This window comes from Ammospiza caudacuta, chromosome 7 (genome assembly GCF_027887145.1).
Source record: "Ammospiza caudacuta isolate bAmmCau1 chromosome 7, bAmmCau1.pri, whole genome shotgun sequence".
Lineage (NCBI taxonomy): Eukaryota > Metazoa > Chordata > Aves > Passeriformes > Passerellidae > Ammospiza > Ammospiza caudacuta.
In genome coordinates this window covers 48,532,895-48,552,164 of record NC_080599.1, presented here as the reverse complement: position 1 = coordinate 48,552,164, position 19,270 = coordinate 48,532,895, and the positions used below count along the sequence as shown (strand labels likewise).

At 40.2% G+C, this 19,270-nt stretch overlaps 2 protein-coding genes across 2 annotated transcripts in view; one reads left to right on the top strand and one right to left on the bottom strand.

Moving 5' to 3' along the window:
- Window positions 1-11,574, top strand: part of SLC44A5 (solute carrier family 44 member 5) — a 64,661-nt gene extending 53,087 nt beyond the window's left edge. The window contains exons 14-22 of the mRNA XM_058808414.1: window positions 901-988; window positions 1,694-1,956; window positions 3,017-3,111; window positions 3,484-3,587; window positions 4,904-4,977; window positions 6,826-6,896; window positions 7,976-8,064; window positions 8,690-8,774; window positions 10,349-11,574. Of these exons, the coding sequence (XP_058664397.1) occupies window positions 901-988; window positions 1,694-1,956; window positions 3,017-3,111; window positions 3,484-3,587; window positions 4,904-4,977; window positions 6,826-6,896; window positions 7,976-8,064; window positions 8,690-8,774; window positions 10,349-10,461 (982 nt within the window). The 3' untranslated portion in view covers window positions 10,462-11,574. The remainder of the gene's footprint in view (window positions 1-900; window positions 989-1,693; window positions 1,957-3,016; window positions 3,112-3,483; window positions 3,588-4,903; window positions 4,978-6,825; window positions 6,897-7,975; window positions 8,065-8,689; window positions 8,775-10,348) is intronic.
- A 2,226-nt stretch (window positions 11,575-13,800) lies between these two features.
- LOC131559683 (proline-rich protein HaeIII subfamily 1-like) lies at window positions 13,801-16,353 on the bottom strand. The gene is made up of 3 exons (XM_058808100.1): window positions 16,349-16,353; window positions 15,768-16,034; window positions 13,801-13,897 (listed from the first exon to the last, which is right to left on the bottom strand). Exons 1-3 carry the CDS (start codon window positions 16,351-16,353, stop codon window positions 13,801-13,803), a joined length of 369 nt encoding a protein of 122 aa, XP_058664083.1.
- Between the last annotated feature and the right edge of the window lie 2,917 nt (window positions 16,354-19,270).

Below are 19,270 nucleotides of genomic sequence, written 5' to 3'. Positions count from 1 at the left end.
TCTGGTCTGCAAAACTAGATAATTTTCTGCTATTTCATGTTAATTAAACCAATATTAAGAGGACTATTTGGTCACTTAGCACTTACTCTTCTGATGCAGTCTTCTGCACTGCACATCTACATGTGATGCACAAACCAGACAGTGATTTTATTAGATTAAAAAAAAAACTGGACTAAAAGTCAGGCCAAGGCAGGGGGGTTGTACAAAGCCTTGTGTACTGCATAAGATTGACTCTTGGGGGTGAAATGGGCCCTCAGTGAAGAGTGAATATGGTCTTTAATGTGCTGTGTGCTCCATAGGCCTGATGTTAATGGTTTCTTAGTTAACTGGAGGTGGAACGGGTTATGTATGTGTTTTGTTCAGAAAAATATGAGAAAGGAGAGAGTGAATATACAGTGAACTATCTCCTCTGAATTGCCTAACAGCAATCACTGTTTGTTCCTCAACAACAAGGGTTTGGTAAGTATTAAAAAAGGGGAAAACTGCTGATTAAAAAGCAGCTGTTATTTCATATTCAAAGAGTGTCAGTTGTTGCTGATCAGGGCAGTGTTAATTCATCCTTATGCTCTGTATCTACTTCTGCCAAAATACAAGAACTACTGTATAATCTGCTTTGTCAAAGATAGATATGGAGGAGAGATGGGGATGGTTTTCAATGTTATGTGCCCTGCCCATTCTGGTCAGGGGTTATTACAGCTCCAGGGATGAGTTTGCAGTAGTCCTTTAAGTAATGAGAGTGCTTGGTCTTGTCTGTCAACCCTTCAGCTCTATCTCTGCAGAGCAAGAGCAGTTTTTCTGTTATATATGCAAGTTCTTTGGAGCTAGTGGTTACCCACTGCAGAATCCTAAGTTGCTCAGAAACCACAGTTCTGTGATTCCTCCTTAAAATATTTCATTCAGTTTTCTGGCCACATCAGGAGAACCTGTGTATAAAGTAATGGCTAATCAAACACTGTGCAAGTATGCAAACCTGACTTGTGACCCAGAGGTAAGTGTAACAAATACTTACCTATAGGGAAAGCTATACTGACTGCATTTCTTAATCACTATTGAATGCACTTCTAGTAAAAAATGTGCATGTTTTAATTAATGAGTCCCCATGTTAAATCTGAAAATATTGCCTGATGTTCAGGTAACACTTCTTTATTTTACAGACATAAACTGGTTTTTCTCCTAAACTGTCTTGTAAATGTTAGCATTCTAATTTACAGAGTGAGAAAGGAAGAGACAAAAATAAAATTTTATAGGAAAGATGCTCTTGAATTTGTGAGGTCTTCCGAAGGCAGTGGTAAATGTTGAAAGCTGCACCTCAGAGTTGCTCAGGGACTAGCCATGATTTGAAGCAGAAGCTTAGTTTCTTCTGGCACAGTAATTACCTTTATGAAGCTCCAAAAATATTTGTCTTGTTTTTTTTTTTTAATTTTGCCTTCAAATTAAATTTTTCAAAATAAATTTGCCTTCAAAGTCATTTTTTTTACTTGGCTCTGGGTTTGAATTTAAGGCTTCTTTAAAAACTAGCATAAATCCTTGATATGAATCCTTAAATATGTAAACAGGTTATGTAGTGTTGCAGTTTTGAATGACATAATGGAACATCAAGCAGAGTTACGTTATTTGTATTAACCTGCTAAACTTCAGACACTATGTATATAGAATTCATTACTTATGATTGTTTATTTTTCTTTCTGTTTAGACTTTTAACACAACCAATGTGACTAAATTGTGCCCAGGTGCTCAGTGTACTTTTGCTTTTTATGGAGGAGAAAGCCTGTACCATAAGTACATCTTCATCTTCCAGTTAGCCAATGCCTTTGTCTTTCTCTGGCTGGTGAACTTTGCAATTGCACTGGGTCAGTGTACCCTTGCTGGTGCCTTTGCCTCTTATTACTGGGCTTATAGAAAACCAGCTGATATTCCACTGTGGCCACTCTTCTCTTCATTTGGACGAGCAATACGGTAAGACTGTGGAGCTGGAAGCGAGCCTTGTCATGTATCGGACAAATGCTCTTTTTCCATCTAGGGAAGCCAATCTTAGAATATCATAAGAAAATGATTAGTCAGCATTATGGTTTAATTTCAGTGGCAGTCAAGCCCCCCACAGCTGCCTGCTTGTTCCCCCACAGTGAGATGGGGGAGAGAATCTGAAGGGTGAAAATGAGAAAGCACGTGGGTTGAGATTAAGACAGTTTAATAGGTAAAAGAAAGCTACATGCACAAGCAAAGCAAAGCAAGGAATTAATTCCCCATTTCCCACTGGCAGGCACGTCCCCAGTACATCAGGGCTTCTTCATGTGTAGCAGTGTTTTGGAACAACAAACTCTGTAACTTGAAATGCTCCCCTCTTACCCCTCCTTCCACCAGCTGTTACTGCCTGGCACAGCACAGTATGGTGTGAAGTATCCCTGGGGTCATTTGGCATCCACTGTCCTGGCCATGTTCCCTCCCAGCTCCTCATGTACCCCCAACCTGCTTATCAGTGGGGCAGGGTGAGGAGCAGAGCAGTTCTTGGTGCTGTGCAAGTACTGCTCAACACTGGCTAAAACATGGGTGTGTTATCATAATTGTTCTGATCAGAAATCCTAAACGAAGCATAGCACAAGCTACTATGAATAAAACTAGTCCATCCAACCAACACAATTGGGAAGATGTAGTTTTTAGGTGAAGACTGCATCCTGTAGCCCTACAGCACCAAGGCTGCTGCAGCTCCCTGCCCCTAGATCCACCCAATTGTAATGCTGAGCAGGTACTCCCGGTAGACACACACACGAAATACATGTACACAGCATGTACATGTACACAGATTGAGAGACAGGCACTCACAAACACCAGCAGCGCCAGTGGCTTCATCCTGTTCCTCTGTGGTGGATCGGGGTAAAGGTCCATTCGTTTTGTGTAATTCCCACTAAAGGACCTTCCTTCACTTCTGATTTTATTTGTATATACATGCATATATGCATACATATATCCATGTACATAGGCACATGTGTGACATAACAGTCAAATATTTTGTTTTTAGATACCATACAGGTTCGCTGGCATTTGGAGCCTTAATTCTTGCAATTGTCCAGCTTATTAGAGTAGTACTGGAATACCTGGATCACAAACTGAAAGGTGAGATTTATTAATCTGCCCTAGGTTGTTAAGACCTTCCTTGCTATATTACTTCCTTACTTTCCCAAGCTGTTTTTTGGCAAGGAAAAGAGACTAATTCCACATTATCCATTGTAGTTTCTTTGGAAGCCAGTAAATTTGTGTTCATTTACTTAAGCTGAGTCTATGTTCTTGGGAACCTAATGCAAAGTTCAGATGGGATATGAGTCTGATCTAATTGAAAGCTAGTGAGTTAAATTTGGTTGAGAGAGAGAGTTCATACCAAGAAATAAAAATATAATGTCACAATTCAAAGTCTTCTGAATAGCTTTCTACATTCTGAAGACTATTAATGAGTTCTATGTATGATGTACTCTCTCCTGCTCTTTTCAGGTACTCAGAACTCCTTCACTAGATTCCTACTCTGCTGCCTCAAGTGCTGTTTCTGGTGTTTGGAAAAATTCTTAAAATTTATAAACAGAAATGCCTACATCATGGTATGTCCCATATCTGCATGTTGTCTCCCCTGTCTAGAACATTAAAATATCCTAGACACTACTAGTTCATCAAAAGCCAGCAGTATATTTAAATCTGCTGATGATGGGATTTATGGGAGTTTTCAGTACATGTGTGTGGTTCTACTATGAAAAAGTACGATATTTTTTCCTTCTAATTTCAACCTCTTTTTTTCCCTGTCTTTGTTCATCACCCTCCCCCCCCAAAATAAGTGGGAAGGGATGGAATAACTGGTTAACTGCCCTGTAATTCAATAATTGATACCCCGATTTCAACAGGAATATTAGCTTATTTCATATTGCATGTTGATGACATTTCTGTTTGGAGGTGATAGTTGAATAAGGAGTTCATAAGGCATGTGATGATTGTATTTCCACCTGGAAGTTAGAAGCACAAATTCTACTAGCAGAAGCAGTGATATTTCTCTCAAATAAGCCTTCTTAGCTTCCAGATAAGAGAAGTTTGAAATCTTCACATAAATTAACATACACAGATTTCAGCCTAGGATGTTTTGGCTGGAACATTCTAGGCTGAAATCCGTGTATGTTAATTGATGTGAAGATGTTGTGGGTTTTCCAGTTGTAAGCAATTTTGGTGTTTGAATGGTACAGTCACAGACTTCTCGTCTCAGAGGAGGTGGCTGTAGTGGGTCCGTTACAACCTGTGTTGATGTAATTTATATTACAAATTTTTGCCATCTTGAAGAGGAAGTGTTTTTGACAATCTTCTTTACAGTTCATAAACTGTCTGAGCTGAGAGCTGTTCTGGTATATCTTACCCTGGTGAACACTATTCCAGGAAGAAGTAGTTTTGTTCCTGAATAGCTTTTGCTGCTTTATTTTATGCAGATTTCTTCTTCAGGGAAAGCAGCATCAGGTCCAAGGAGATAACTACAGGGGTGGTCATCTCACTTGGGCTCACTTCAGCTCTCCAAGTGCCTATTCTTTTCCACTGACTATAAATCTAGTTTAGGTAACTAGCAAAGGGAGAAGAACGCCTTGACAAGTACCTTTTTTGCTCTGCTTAGCAAAGTAAGTACTTAGTCTAGTACCTGTGAGATCACAAGGGGTAGCGTGCTCATTGTCAGGTGATTTGAAGGGGAAAGATGGATAATATTCTGTCCCAGCCTGATGGGAAACATTGAGAAGTAGCAGGTGACTGAGGAAAGTGTTTTATGTTCATCTGAGTTTCAAGGCCACAAATTAGGGAGAACTATGCATTACGTGCAGATGGATCCTGGCATATGAGAACGTACCCTAATTATTTAAATTACTTAACAGCCACTGTTATTTTACAGATTGCCATATATGGTAAAAACTTCTGCACCTCAGCAAAGGAAGCATTCTTTTTGCTCATGCGGAACGTGGTGAGGTAAGGGACTGTCTCCTTCCCTTCTTGGAAATGTCAGGAGTTCCTACTATTGCACTCTGTGGGCACACTTCTTTCCCATATCTTCTCCAAATACTGAGTGCCACTTCTGTCCTCAAATGTGGCCCTCACTTCTTACGCTCCATGAATAACAGCTGGCTGGCCAGTGTAGTAACCTATGCAGAGTTGATGGACTCTCATTGTTTTGTGATCGGTCCTTTAAATTCCTAAGTACCCAGTACATTGTAATAATGCCTCCAAGAAACAAGTGGAGCTTCTGAGAGGAGATCTGCAGATAGATGGGAATGGGGTGCTCATCATCTGTCATATGTTTGTTTTTTGAGCTTTGGTCCACTTGGTCTGAGAAAGGGAAAGGAAAAAAAACCTAAGTCTTCAGATTCATTCAGAAATCTTATGAGGTGTTGGAGAGTGGAAGTAAAGAACACAGAATACTTTCCTTTCAAAAAGATTGTCTTTAACATAACCAGATGTCCTCTGATGCTTAGAAATTTCCTGGCCCTTTTTTCCACTACTGAGTGTGTTGCCAAACTCCCTGTTCTCATCAGTACTTTCCTTCTTTGCTTCTAGCTCCTCCTTTGCTACTGTAAGATCAAAACGTAATGGGAGAATAACTTAGGAGCAGGCCATATTGATGCAATACAACACAATCTAATTACCAAGCAAGAGACTCAGTAAAACTGGTTAGGTAGTTTAAAAGCATTAAGAGAAGGACTGGATGAGGAGAGAAATGGAGGCAAGGGCTGAAAGACGAAAGTGGAAATGGCACTTAAGTAAGAAGAGAAAAGAACTGGAGCTGGGAGATGGAATATCTTCACTGTGTTACCCTGTACTAATATCAGGACAGTGATGTCCATACTGGGTAATGCCTGTGCAATAGGAGAGCAGCTGCCTTCATTTCCTTATAGAATATCACTTCTCTGCCCTTTATGGTTTTGCTCTTAATAAGAGCAATAGTGAAGAGATAGACATATAATTCTGTTGTTTCAAATAAAAATGTTTTTATCTTGAGCATTTTGCTAAATCTGAATTCTGACTGGTTAATGATGATTTGTCTCTTTAGTAGTTCTTAACATTCATTTTTCGCAGTAGTCAGTTCTGTGTATTACCACATCCATAGTGGTAATATGGTCCTTCTGTGCTGTCAAGAGGTTGAAGATACAAAGTTAATTTTTCATCCCATAATTTATCTACAGTTTATGATAAGACAGGCTGGCAGAACATTGAACAGAAACTGCCTGCTGTGCTTCAATGAGAGCTGCAGATTTATTATCAGCTTTTCTGTCTGCCTTTGTTCATCTGTGATTATCTTCCTGCTCTGAACCTTCCTGCCTTCCATGTTGTACCATGATGTCTTAGAATAGTAGATTTGGCATGGTATGAGTTCATGAAAGATGGCCTGATAGGACTAAGTGAAAAGGCGGCCTACCAGCAATCTACATAAATATGGCTTTTTGTTTTGATCTGTACTTCTATTCTTGCCTGGCTTATCTGTGCCCCTAGAAGAAAGGCTGAAATAAAAATATTTTGAAGTTTTGGGTTGTTTGATTTTTTTTAAACCAACTTGAGGAATAAATAGTCTCCATGTCAGTCCTGTAGCAGCATTGCTACATTAAGGCCTTGCCCAACAAAGGCTCAGTGCTTTTTTGCCTCCTGAGATGATGCTGTAGCAGTACCCATCTCAGCACTGCCTGTCTGTGGTGCTGTGTTGTCAGCCTCTAAAACCAGCAGAAGACAGCTTCTTGTCATGTTTTGCAATTATCCATAGATTTAAGGAGAAAGAATACAAATGTCTGGTTGTGATGATTGTCTCATTTGTCCTTTGCTAAACAGGGTTGCAGTTTTGGACAAAGTTACAGACTTCCTTCTATTTCTGGGGAAAATCCTTGTTGCTGGTGGTGTAGGTAAGCTGCTTGTTTGTTTTCTAAATGGTATGCTTTATTTTCTGGTACCCACAAGGATGCCTGCCATATTCATGTATGCTTAGTTAGCAGCTGGAGGTTCTGATTTGTCTAACTATTTGGAAATCTGTTTTTGTGTTTCTAGGATTTGCTAGATTGATCTAAAACCAATTTTTTCCCTTTCTCCCCCCTGCCCAGCACTTGGTTTGCCTTGACAGAGTCTTTTCCATAATTGCTTTTACAGCTTTTGAATGTGTGGCTGGTGCAAGGACTTCTGCAGCCACATCATCATAGTTGCATCAAACCAAATTCACATCCAATAAGTCAGCCACAGTCAGTTCTCCTTCTATAAGAACTGAACAGAATTGCAAATATGATTCACTTGGTAACAGACAATTGCCTATAGATGTGGTGGTACAGGTCTGCAGGACCTGAAGCTTTGCTGAATTTGAGCCCCTATATCTATAGGCTATAGTAAAAGAAATAGTGTATTTGTAGCATCCTTATAGGGTTTTCTTTGTTATCTGTAGATGTCAAATAGATTATTCAGTAGAGTAGTTATCAAGTAGACTATTCGTGGTATTTTGTGACAGAAAAGTGTTTTTCTATCTTTTAAATGAAGCACTTTCAGAAATTTGGGTTGGCAGTGTTCTGTTGTGGTTTTTCCAAATTGTCACAGCAGTTTCACAAACCTATTTTACATATAGCCATATTTTGCATTCTGTATACTTTCAAAGTTAACTAATTAATTATATTTTAATCAAAAGTAAAACTAGTACCAAGAGCTGATATAAAGTGTTTTGTCATCACTGTAGAATTACAGTATTTATTAATTTTGCTGTTAAATTCAGTAGAATAGTGAAACAAAACAACTCATTACAGTCTTTCTGGGCCCATTAATATCTTTATGGTAATTGATTAATTTACATATCTCTTCTGTTAGATAATTGGTATTGAAGAATGTATTGTTTACAAACTTTTATTGAAACCAGCCTTGGATCTGTTTTCTGTCTTATCCATTCTTTAGATCCTGGGAAATTAGAGCTAGCATGGAAATAACTAATTGCCTGTGCTTCTTGCAGGTGTTCTTGCATTCTTTTTCTTCACACAGAGAATACCAGTCTTTGCACAGGAAGTGCCAATGCTAAATTACTACTGGGTACCATTGTTGGTAAGGCAACCATTTAATTTCCTGCATGCCTGGGGCAGTTTGAGGTGCTCAGACTACTCAGGGCATGGTCTGGTAACAGCTTCTTTGGTCAGCGTCTCAGTGGCATAGTATCCACTCTAGTGAGAACTGAGCTGCTGCCCTCCAGTCCTTGGGATCCTTCAGACAGAAGTGGCACTGCAGTGGCTCTGAATCTTGAGAAAAATTCGGTTTCACATTTCCTCAGACTTCCCAGGCAGCAAGACACTGATGACAGTGTGGCTTCTAATGGAAGGGACTTGCAATGCATCTCTCTCTCCTTTTGTAAGCCCCCCCTTAAAATTCAGGACATCTCTGAGTGATTCTTGAAGGAGTTTGGAATATTCTTGGCATATATTCTCCTCAGAGGTTGATATAATTTCAGTTTGGAGCTATTTCCAACTGGAAAACTAGAAGCTACTACATGTTAGGATGCTGTGTCTTGAAATTGTGATCCCTGTCCACAGCACTGGTAACCTTTGGAAGAAATACAGAGCTGAGATTAAATTCTTCTAAATTTGCATAGCAGACTAGGCTTCCTACTTGTGTTATTACTACCATAGTGGCGCTGAAAGAAATTTGGAGGTTTATTGTGGTTTGTTTTTTGTAGACCGTCATCATTGGCTCCTACTTAGTTGCACACGGGTTCTTCAGCGTCTATGCAATGTGTGTCGACACACTTTTCCTCTGCTTTTGTAAGTACTACATTTCAGTGTTACCTGTAAGTCATGGAAAGAGGAGTAAAAAATCATCTTATCTTCCAGACACAGAAGTCTGGTGGCATACTAGCAAACTGTATGAAAAATTAGCAGCCTCTTTTCATATTGGCTCTGTGATACGGTCTTCCATGCTTTAGTGTTCAAATTTAATTACTTTAAGAAGTGTAAGGTAACTTTATGGTTTATGGAAATATCTGGGTTTTGTTTTTCAGATGTTCCTTAAATTTCATTAAGTTTGCTTCTGGGTGCTTTGTGAAGAGTCAGTCCTGTACAGTTTTGATTTGCTTAAGCGTCTTGACAGTAACGAATATATTCTTTGGTATATAGATGGTACTTTGTTTTCAGTTTAATAACCCCGAGCAAAGTATTATGCTGAATTACTTTTAAAGATTCTGTGAAATACCACTTGAAGCTAACTGTCTCTTGGACTCCCAGTGGCAAACAATCAAAGGGACTGCTGTTCAGGCTGCCCAGATAGAGAATACTAAAATTACAAAAGAAATCTGCTGTTCTTGAATTAGGATATGATTATAAGAAGCAGGTGTCCTTAGCATGTAGTACCTTCCGTGTGCTGTATTTTTCTATAATGAAAGCCATTCTGGTAGGTCCAAGTGTGTTGCCATGTGGCAGGACACAAGTAGAAGTTAGTTACATGGTAGTGGTTGTTCTTGCAATTTGCAAATTATTTGATAATACTAAGGGAAATAGTCATAGGCTTCATCTTTCATAAGTATACACTATGCATTACTGAAGTGAGGCAAACATGGTAATACTGATTCTTTAAACACTCACTTTAACCTCACTTCCATAGAAACTAAGGTTAGCAGGGATTCTGAAAAACCAGGTTGCCAAAGAATCATAGGAATAAGATCAGTTAGAAAACTCAAAATTGGTATTTAGTTGAGAACTACATCCTATTTATCTCATTTTATGGGCTTTGGTTCTAAGCAACCATGATCACAGGCAAACATAGCACTAATAACACTCAGCTCCTACTTTTCTATAGGGAAAAAAGTAATGTCTGCCTTGCTTATTCATATTCTGTTCTACTTCCAATGCTACCATTAAGTAATGAACAATAGATCAGATAGAATATTATTAATTCACGGCAACAGGTTCTCAAATAAACTTTATCTTAGGCAGTGAAAAATGGTCCAGTTTTAGAAAGTGCTTAACTCCATGGCGGTCTTTGTGACACATTTTCTAGCAAGGGATTTCCAAAATAGCAGGGTTCAGTGAAGGAATGAGAGTTTTGAAAGTTTCTGCCAATACTGCCAAACCAAAGATCTGGAGAAAAAAAGGGGTATATTGCTATCATTAAAAAATGACAAAATGTTTGTGTCTCTGCATCATGTAAAACCTCTTGTGGTCTAAGAAAATAGAAATTTTATAATGTCATTCATCAACTTAATAATAAAGCTTAATTAGTTTGATTGCATTTCTTTTAATGTTGGGTCTATTGCTCTCTCCTTTTTTCAATTCTTTTTGTGTCTCTGTGTGTGGTTGTACTGCTGTTTCCTTTTTTGACTGGTCTGGCTGTGTAAATTCAGGTGAAGACCTGGAAAGAAATGATGGATCTACAGCAAAACCCTACTTCATGTCAGCTAGCCTCCACCGAATTCTAGGGAAGAAGAAACTAAGCCCTAAGAAGGCAGCGGGATAATGAACACCAAACCTCAACATCAAAAAGTGTCACTTTTAAGCAAAACGTGTAAAAAGTAGGCAAAAGTAAAAACTGTAAATGATGCTTCTGGTTAATGGGTGATTCTTTTTTCCTTTTGCTTATATAAAAAAAAGAGCAACATTGGTAACATTTAGCTAGTTTAAATGCATAAACTAACAGCTGTGAAAACAAGGCCACATTTTAGTTTATAGAGTGCCTATGAAAAGGAAAATGTAAATTTGAAACTTTTATAAGTGTATAATGTTTTAATAACTTTTGTAATACAAGTTGCTGCCTTAGATGACAGCAGTTTTGATAATGTTTCTTATAAGTGTATATTTGTAAAAGAAATCCAAGCAATTTTTTGAAAGCACTAACGTATAACCTAATTAGCCATAAAAAAAGATAGTTTGAGACTCCAGTTAACGAGGAGATGGTACTAAATTTGTAAATATGGTGCTATGATTGTATTTTTTTGTACAAGCTGGTTTGCAGCTATTTAAACTGTGATTATACATGCATTAATGATTTCCTACACTGAAAAATGTAGTGATATTTTAATCACATCCACAACTGCATCTTTTAAGACATGATGGTACCCTGCAGATCCCAAAGAAGGTAGTCAGAAAATACTCAAGTTGATACTGCTTGAAGTGAAGTTTTATGGGAGTTGTGCTTAAAAGATTATATAACTGAGAGAAGGTCACACTGCAGCTGAAGTGATTTGTGGTTTACACAAATGAGGTTTCGTCTGGTACAAGATGGTGAATGTATAATTTTTAGCTGATGTCTAAGAGAGATGCACATGTGTTAATATCCCCCTAACCCTGACAAGTCTCTGATTGCGTTCTGTGTTACAGGGAGGTTGAGCTTCACTGAAAGGAAAACTAAATGCAGTACTTTTTTCGTTGAACAAAAGTCTTCACTGTGTGTGCGTGCACAAGGAGTTCCATTGCCTCTGCCTAGCTTAGGAGGGCTCCAAGCCATTGGAATGACTTTGCAGGTGCACAGGGCTGGGGCTGCACTTCCTGCACGTCTCCGTGCTCCCAGTGGCTCACACAGTAAGGTACTAGGACATTGAACTCAAATCTTCTCGTGGTACAGAATGAATTATTCAACTACTGAAAGATGCTCTGAAAGATTTAGTTTGCTTTTTGATTGTTAAATTTGCCCAGTCATTAGTACAAAGTCATTAATACACCTGTTGGTAGAAAGCACATTAACGTTCGGTGGGGTTTGTGACCCTCCCAGTAGTGGAATTGTCACTGCCATTAAGTAACAGCTCTGCTGATGGAAAAAGTCTTAACACTGGAGAGTTTATCAAGTCTGTTACTACCAAGACAGAGCTAAAAAGACTTTAATTTATTAGTCTCCTGGGGGAGCCAAGGACCCAGCCATGCTGAGGCCTGCTCCTGTTTTTAATGGATTCCAGTGGATTGAAAAAGTTATTCCAGTACTTTCCAGGAGTGACATGTGCCATACATTTGCTAGTTCTGTGACAGGAGTTTAGCACCTGGAGATACTTTTCTAACCCTAGGTGTTCATTGGTGTCACAAAAAGAAGTGCAAATTCTTTTCGAGATGATTTGAAGGCAAGTTTCTGGGGAAAGTTTACTGACCATCTACATCCCAATGGGATTTTACTCTCTAACTTACAGCTCTGGTTTGTGATGTCTGTGATCACTGCAAAGGCAGTAACACTGTCCTTCATGCCATGGGTCTGGGGTCATGTTGATGCACAAGTGACCGCCATCCATACCCTTGCAGTCATGGGCATGGTACGATCTTGAAATTCAGGGACCTGAGGTGCAGGTGGGAGTATCCTTGTAAGCTTTCTCTTTGGTCCAATGTATGCTGGAGCCTTTTCCCTGAAGCAAAAATGAGGAGTTCAGTTTAGGACTGCAATAATGTAAAATAAAGGCATATGGTTTCAAATATAGGCAGCTTTAGATTTTGGTAACCACTCCTGAGATACCCTAGAGGAAACTTGACTTTTAGAAAGTACTGGGAATTCCACCTTTGGGGAAAAGAAAGGACTCCCGAGAGATTAAGTTTTTCGTCATCGTCATCATCATCATCATCATCATCATCATTCCTTTCTCATCATGTGCATGGTATGGATTACACACACACACACACCCTCCCCATGATTCTAATATTTTTTGAGAATGAAGTCAATAACTTTTGGGGGTATGTGTAACCATTCTGTGATTAAAGAAGCTGTTGATCTTGTTACAATCCATGTTTTAAAGCTTTTTTTTTTTTTTTTAATACTAATGATTAATTTTCAGCTAAAGAAACTGCATTACATCATCTATATTTCTACTCAACTTGAGTGTCTTACTGGGAGCTCAATTGAAAAAGCATATTTCTGAATATAGCTTGCTTTTTTATCATATGAATGTAACCACAGAGTTTACTAGGAATAAAACATAATAGGAAATAGTATACAGTTATTTGATTAGAAAACTTTTGTAACAAACCTATGCATTTACTAAAGGAATTTCTAAAAGTGAAAGTTTTAAATTGTATTATTATTTATATATGGTAAAAATTATATATATGTATAAGTTTGCTCCTCTCACTATTTTGTGAAAGTATTTAGAATGTAACTGATCATCATTTTTGAGAAGAAAATTTAAAAGCCATTTTCTTACGATGTAATTATGAGAACTGTGAAAATACGAAGCAATACCATGTAGATTTTGTAATCAATAAATTCAGTAAGTAGAAATTATTTAATATTAAAATTGGCTTTCTAGAAATAAATTACAAATAATTAGTCAAAATAATACAAATATTTACTTGGGAAAGGTTCGCCTAAGATATTTGAAGACTATCTTATTATAATGGTTCCTAATTAATCCTGTGGGCCAGAGTCTGCAGATGCACACCACAGAGGAGGTACTAATATTGACGTTTTTGGATTTGGACTTTTACTTTGTTGCTTGCTTTAATATGAAATGAAAAATTGCTTTTTTTACTGTGGAGAGTGGAACACGGTCAAACCTGCCGTGTGCTTTGCTGCTGAGCCCGCCAGGGCTGGTGGCGCAGTGGCACCAGTGCAGCAGGTGAGCCCGCCAGGGCTGGTGGCACAGTGGCACCGGTGCAGCAGGTGAGCCCGCCAGGGCTGGTGGCACAGTGGCACCGGTGCAGCAGGTGAGCCCGCCAGGGCTGGTGGCGCAGCGGCACCGGTGCAGCAGGGCCGCTGGGTCAGTGCTCGCTGCTGAGCCCGCCAGGGCTGGTGACGCAGTGGCACCGGTGCAGCAGGGCTGCTGGGTCAGTGCTTTGCTGCTGAGCCCGCCAGGGCTGGTGGCACCGGTGCAGCAGGGCCGCTGGGTCAGCGCTTGTGGGCGCAGGGATGCAGGCGTGGGAGGCCAGACCAGCAGCTCCTGAGCTGCCCAGGGCATGCCAGGGTCGTGCCCGGCGCCTTCTCCCTGCCAGGAGCGGTGGAAAGCAGGTGGATCTGAAGAGAGACCCTTTTACATGAGCAGCAAAATAAACATTCTCTAAATCGCAAACAAGCAGAATGCAGAAACCAAGACAGTAGAAAACACCTGCTATCACATCCATGTGATCATGTTTGTTTAATTTGGTTTGGATTCACTGTATCTTCCTAAAGCATATTACTTTCATGTACGTGTTTTATACCAAAGTTTTAATGTCAAGCCTTCAAATTTTGTAAGAACAAGAAAAAACAAAACAAAAAAAACCAAAAACCCAAAAAAAACCCACAAAAAAAAAAAAAAAAACAACCACTACCACAAAAAAAAACCCAACAAAAAAACACCACACACACACAAAACCATCAAAACAAACAAAAAAACCCCCGTGGAAACAAAACACAGAAACAAGAAGATAGAATCATTTCTTCTGATGAGGATTTTTTTTCCAAACAGTATTCAGCAGATGATTCTTGGGTGATCCAAGGATGCTGAATATTCCTTTAAATGTTAGTATTCTACGAAATATTTCACTATTGCATGTTCTGCTGTAGAACAGGATAAATATTTTGGTGGATGCAATGTCAGGCTGATTCTTCAATTGTCAGTAAGTGTTCTTCCACAAGTGGGCTGTCAGACAAGTGGTTATGAAGAATAAACTGACTGTTTTTGAATTACCCAGAATGTCTCCCTTTGACCAGCCTGGACAGCTGTTTCCTTGCAGACAAAGTGCCTTACTGGCTGTTACTTTACCTGGATTACATCTTGAAATTCATTTATACCGTGTAGACTACAAAACAGAAAAGGCTAGAGAGGAAAACCAACACTTTATTTCAAATTGACTAACAAAAAATCAACTGTAGTAAGGATGTCAGGTGTGTTTGCACTGTGTGATGCAGCACACTGTTGCTGTTGAGAGATTATGAAAATTGATGGTGTGGTCCAGGAGAAAATGTAACAATAGTGTTGCAAATAAATGAAAACAGTGCAAGACTGTTCCATTTTTATACAGTAGATTTTTAAAATAGCTTTAATTTGTGATATTGTGGACTTCTGAGTAGGGCCTATTCTGCTTTCTGTTTACAATGATCATGTGTATTGTAGCTGTGTAACTGTGGGTAGAACTGGGCTCTTGCTACTTACAACACAAGAAGTAAAGCTAAAAATTACGTATATATTACTGTAATACATCTATTTGTGTGTTTATAAGCATAAGGTTCCTTCTCCATTTCAAGACTGATAATTTCTTATTCTGGAACCGTTTTATAAATTGTTCTAAATTTTTAAACTTTTGATACAGGCAATGATTTTTGGGGTAATTTGTAATTTGTACTGCACTGTAAACAATTGAAAATGAGTGTTTCTTCATGTTCAAGTAATACTAGTGCTATTAGTATTAAAATTGTCTGTTACCCTATGCTACAAAATGTCCACATGCATTTGTCCCAAATAATGAGTTTTAAAGCCGTACAAATGGCTCTTTGAGGTTTAAGAAACGAAAGGTAGGTTTTATTAATATGATTCTTAAGATCGTAATGTTTTGTCAAAACCGAATTAACACGAGCATGATGATTTGAGCTCTAAATCCTGTTGCTTCTGCTATGCAGAAATAGAATCCTATTGTTTAAGTATCTTTGATAACGGAAGTGCTTAATTCTGATTCACAGTTGTTGGGGATTGTTCTAATAAAGATTTCGATACAACCGGAGTGCGTCTGCGCCGCGCCGGGCTGTCCGCGGGGCGGGCGGGGGCGGAGCGGGGACGGGGACGGGGACGGGGACGGGGACGGGGACGGGGACGGGGACGGGGACGGGACGGGGACGGGCGCGGGGCGGCTCCGGCTGCGCTGGGGCGGAGCGGGTGCGGTTGGTGCCGCGGGGCGCGGTTGATGCCCCGGGGTGCGGGGCCGTGCGGGGCGCGGGTGCGGTTGGTGCCCCGGGGTGCGGGGCCGTGCGGGGCGCGGGTGCGGTTGGTGCCGCGGGGTGCGGGGCCGTGCGGAGCGCGGGTGCGGTTGGTGCCCCGGGGTGCGGGGCCGTGCGGGGCGCGGGTGCGGTTGGTGCCCCGGGGTGCGGGGCCGTGCGGGGCGCGGGTGCGGTTGGTGCCGCCGGCGCGGGGCCGTGCGGGGCAGCCGCTGCCGCGAGGAGCAAAGCAGAGGAGGCACCAGGAGGGGCCGCGGCTCCTGCTTGGAGGGGAATTCTGGGGTTTAGTTATAAAGGACGGAGGATTGCTTGTTACAGTTTTTCATTTGAATTTAGATTTTTTTAAAACAATGTAATAATAAACTATACTGGGTTTTGTCTGAATCTGAGTTGAGATCTTATATGAAGCAAGGCATATGGCTAAAATGATACCATAGAACTCAGTAGAAATCTTTTTTGAAGTTTAGGAGGCTCACAGTCATATTTTCCCCTGTCTTTGTGAGAAGAGAAGAAACCTTTACTGTACGCCATGAGTTGGCTGAGCCTCACAGGCAGATGACCTGTGGCAGATGACTCCCAATCTGGCCAGTTTGCATATATTTTTCTGGAGGACAGTAAAAGAAAAAGGCCACCACCAAGCCTCATGCAAAAGCTTTTCGGGGATGGGGATGGAATTCAGCAGACAGCAGTGGAGCACTTATTTTGAGTGGGGAAAAAGGAAGAATTTGGACTCAAGGTATGCCTTGTAAATCGTTCCACTCCCCATGGGGAGCCTTGTCTGAAGTTGCTTCTGGCATTTAGCATTCCCTGCAATGAGACCTTGAATTAGCAAAGCGAGTTTTTGAGTTAGCAAAGAAAGCTGGTATGGCTGTGTGTTTGGTATTCAGTGGCTGGATAGTGAATATATGCAGACATAGACTCTGTGTACGCATAGTTGCAGCATATATCATTTAAGGGAAAATGAGTGCGTATGAGGCTTATACTATATGATGCTGTTTTTGCAAGGGTTAAATGCTATCAGCTTTGGTGGGGAGGCTGGTTGATTTGTGCTGTCCAGTCACTGGCCATGAGTAGCAGTACTTGTTCGGCCCAGGTCTGTGCCACAAGGGGTGGTAGGCAGCTGCTGGAAAAGGGATTTTGTGACGAAGTTGTGGGTTTGATCCCAGTGTGGGCTCTTCACCTAAGAGTTGGATTTGATCTTTGAAGACCCCTTCCAACTCAGAACATTCTGTGATTCTTTGAAAGCAAATGCTTATGGAGAGGGGAATGACACAGTCTAGGAGGAGGTTTAGATGTGGGCCAGTTCAGTACAAATTAGACAGTGAAAGGTGAACAAGTAAAAGTGATCTTTAGAGGAATATTGGTGTTCCTTGAGCACAGGTTAGCAGCTAGACTGGCTGACACCATGCCACATGGGAAGAGGTACATTACAGTTGCTTGGAAGAGATAAAAGACCCTACTGTTCTATGGTTAATCTCCATGAAAGTTAGTGTAGTTACTTTTGTTTCCCTTTTATTTATTTTGGGGTTTTTTTCATTTTAACATTTAATCTGATGCAAATTTGGCAAACAAAACCTTCATGCATTTTGTTCTGTAAAGCATTGCTGTAAAGCTCAATTTTTTTTTCAGTCCAGAAAGTAACAATAGCAGTAAAGCATTTTGTAGGTTAAAGAATATTGAGTACAAGTGATCATGTATAGCCTGGAAGAATCTAACATAGCGTCCCAGACACTGGAAGGTAAATTGTAATATTAAAGTTATTTTAAGGGGATTCTGGAGCATAGAGGACCTTTACTATGTGTCTCATATGTATGTTGTTATTTTGATTAAAATCTGACATTTTTCTTTTTTGAACTAACATCAGTGTCTCCTGTTAACACATGCAGCCTGTTGGAACTGACTGCAGCTATTAGTTATGTTGTCCTCCTTCAGCAAATGTCAGGTTTACTAATAAAATTGCTTTCTTGCCTCTTTTAAAATTTGTTTTCAGACTGATGGGTTTTTTTATCTCATATGGTTTTCTTGCTCTTCACATTACATTTAAATCTAATGTTGGCTGCATGCCATAGAAACTTTAATCCACATCCAGATCAGTTCAAAGGCTACATGGAGCTTTTTCTCTTGCACGAGCAGTCTGCTCTCCAATCTTTTCTAGGGATCCTACTTTTGCAGTTTGTTCTTTTTGGTTAGCCAAGAGGAATGTCCTGTGGTGGCGAGTCTCCCTGGCAGCCCTGGAGCGTGGGCCAGTGACCCATGTCACCAGCTGGTGGAACACGGCGTGGCTGCTCATTTTCAGTCAGGAGGCTTTTTGGGAAGCGCTGGTGTTCTGAGCACCTTGCTCAGGGAGGCGCCTTCAGGCACTGGTGCCAGGTGCTCAGGGGAGGGGAAAAGAGGCTGCCCCACTCTGCTCTGGCACCACGAGTTGCCGTAGTGCTGCAGTTACCCTGAGCCGCGCTTACAGTGCAGCAGTGGTCTGGTCTGATTGAAATTTCTGCTAAGGAAGGAAATGGTAATGTAACTGACCTGTTACAGTCAAACAGACCCTGGTGATAAATTAAAATATTTCTGGTTTTGTCTCAGCCAGCATCTGATGTGTACCATCTTTGTGGTTTGACTTTGCAGATGAATGTTGGTTTTGGTGCATTTTCTGCAATAACCTGGCATGTTCCTTTGCAAATCCACACATCTGCAGATGGCTTAAAGAAGGAAAGGATTGTTTTATGTGGAGCTTCGTAATGTAGTTTCTGGTTGCCATCATTTTCAACACATCTGACCAACTCAATTTCCTGTCTTGAATCAACTTTCATTTCATTAAGTCCCAGGTTCTCATTTCTGTTGGTTTGCCTGGGCTCTCTGGGCAATCTATTTTAATTTTAGTCTGAAAGACGCTAAGTTTGGAAAAGACTCAGTCCTCCCAGGAGAAGGGTCTGTACTTATTTTGCTCCAAATGATAATGTCATAAGGGTTTAGTAGTTTTTATTTTACTTTTTGTTTGTTTGTTTTAGTTTACAAAGTTCCACTTTCTTACAGAAATACTGACAATTTGGACAGACATGACATTGGTATGTTTAAACTCACAAGTGGGCTGCTTTTTTGAGAACACTAACAATGGTCCAAAACAGATAACAAATCAAAGTATAGAGGTCAGCTGTAATGGTTCTGGGTCACCAGAGCTTAAAAAATTGTTGTTAAACTCTTTGAGAGTTTTATATTAGTGGCTCTTGTATTGCAGTGGCAACTCTTTCTGAACTGATGTAGTGATAAACCTGCACTGGCTTATGTGAATGTGTGAGTGGAGCATGTCTGAGCATCCCAGCCCACCCAGTCACCTGTACAAATTCCTGCAGAGACACTGAAGATCAAAGTGCATGTTGAAAGGTAACATTTTTATGCATTTAACTATGCATAACATAGATATACACTTCTTTGATCTTAAAATCATATTTTG

What these genes read in the sequence shown, in the direction of transcription:
- LOC131559683 (XM_058808100.1), bottom strand. An exon ending in CGCGCCCCGCGGCACCAACC is followed by an intron (nt 13,898 to 15,767) that starts GCACCCGCTCCG and finishes CGCTCCTGGCAG; the next exon opens with GGAGAAGGCGCCGGGCACGA.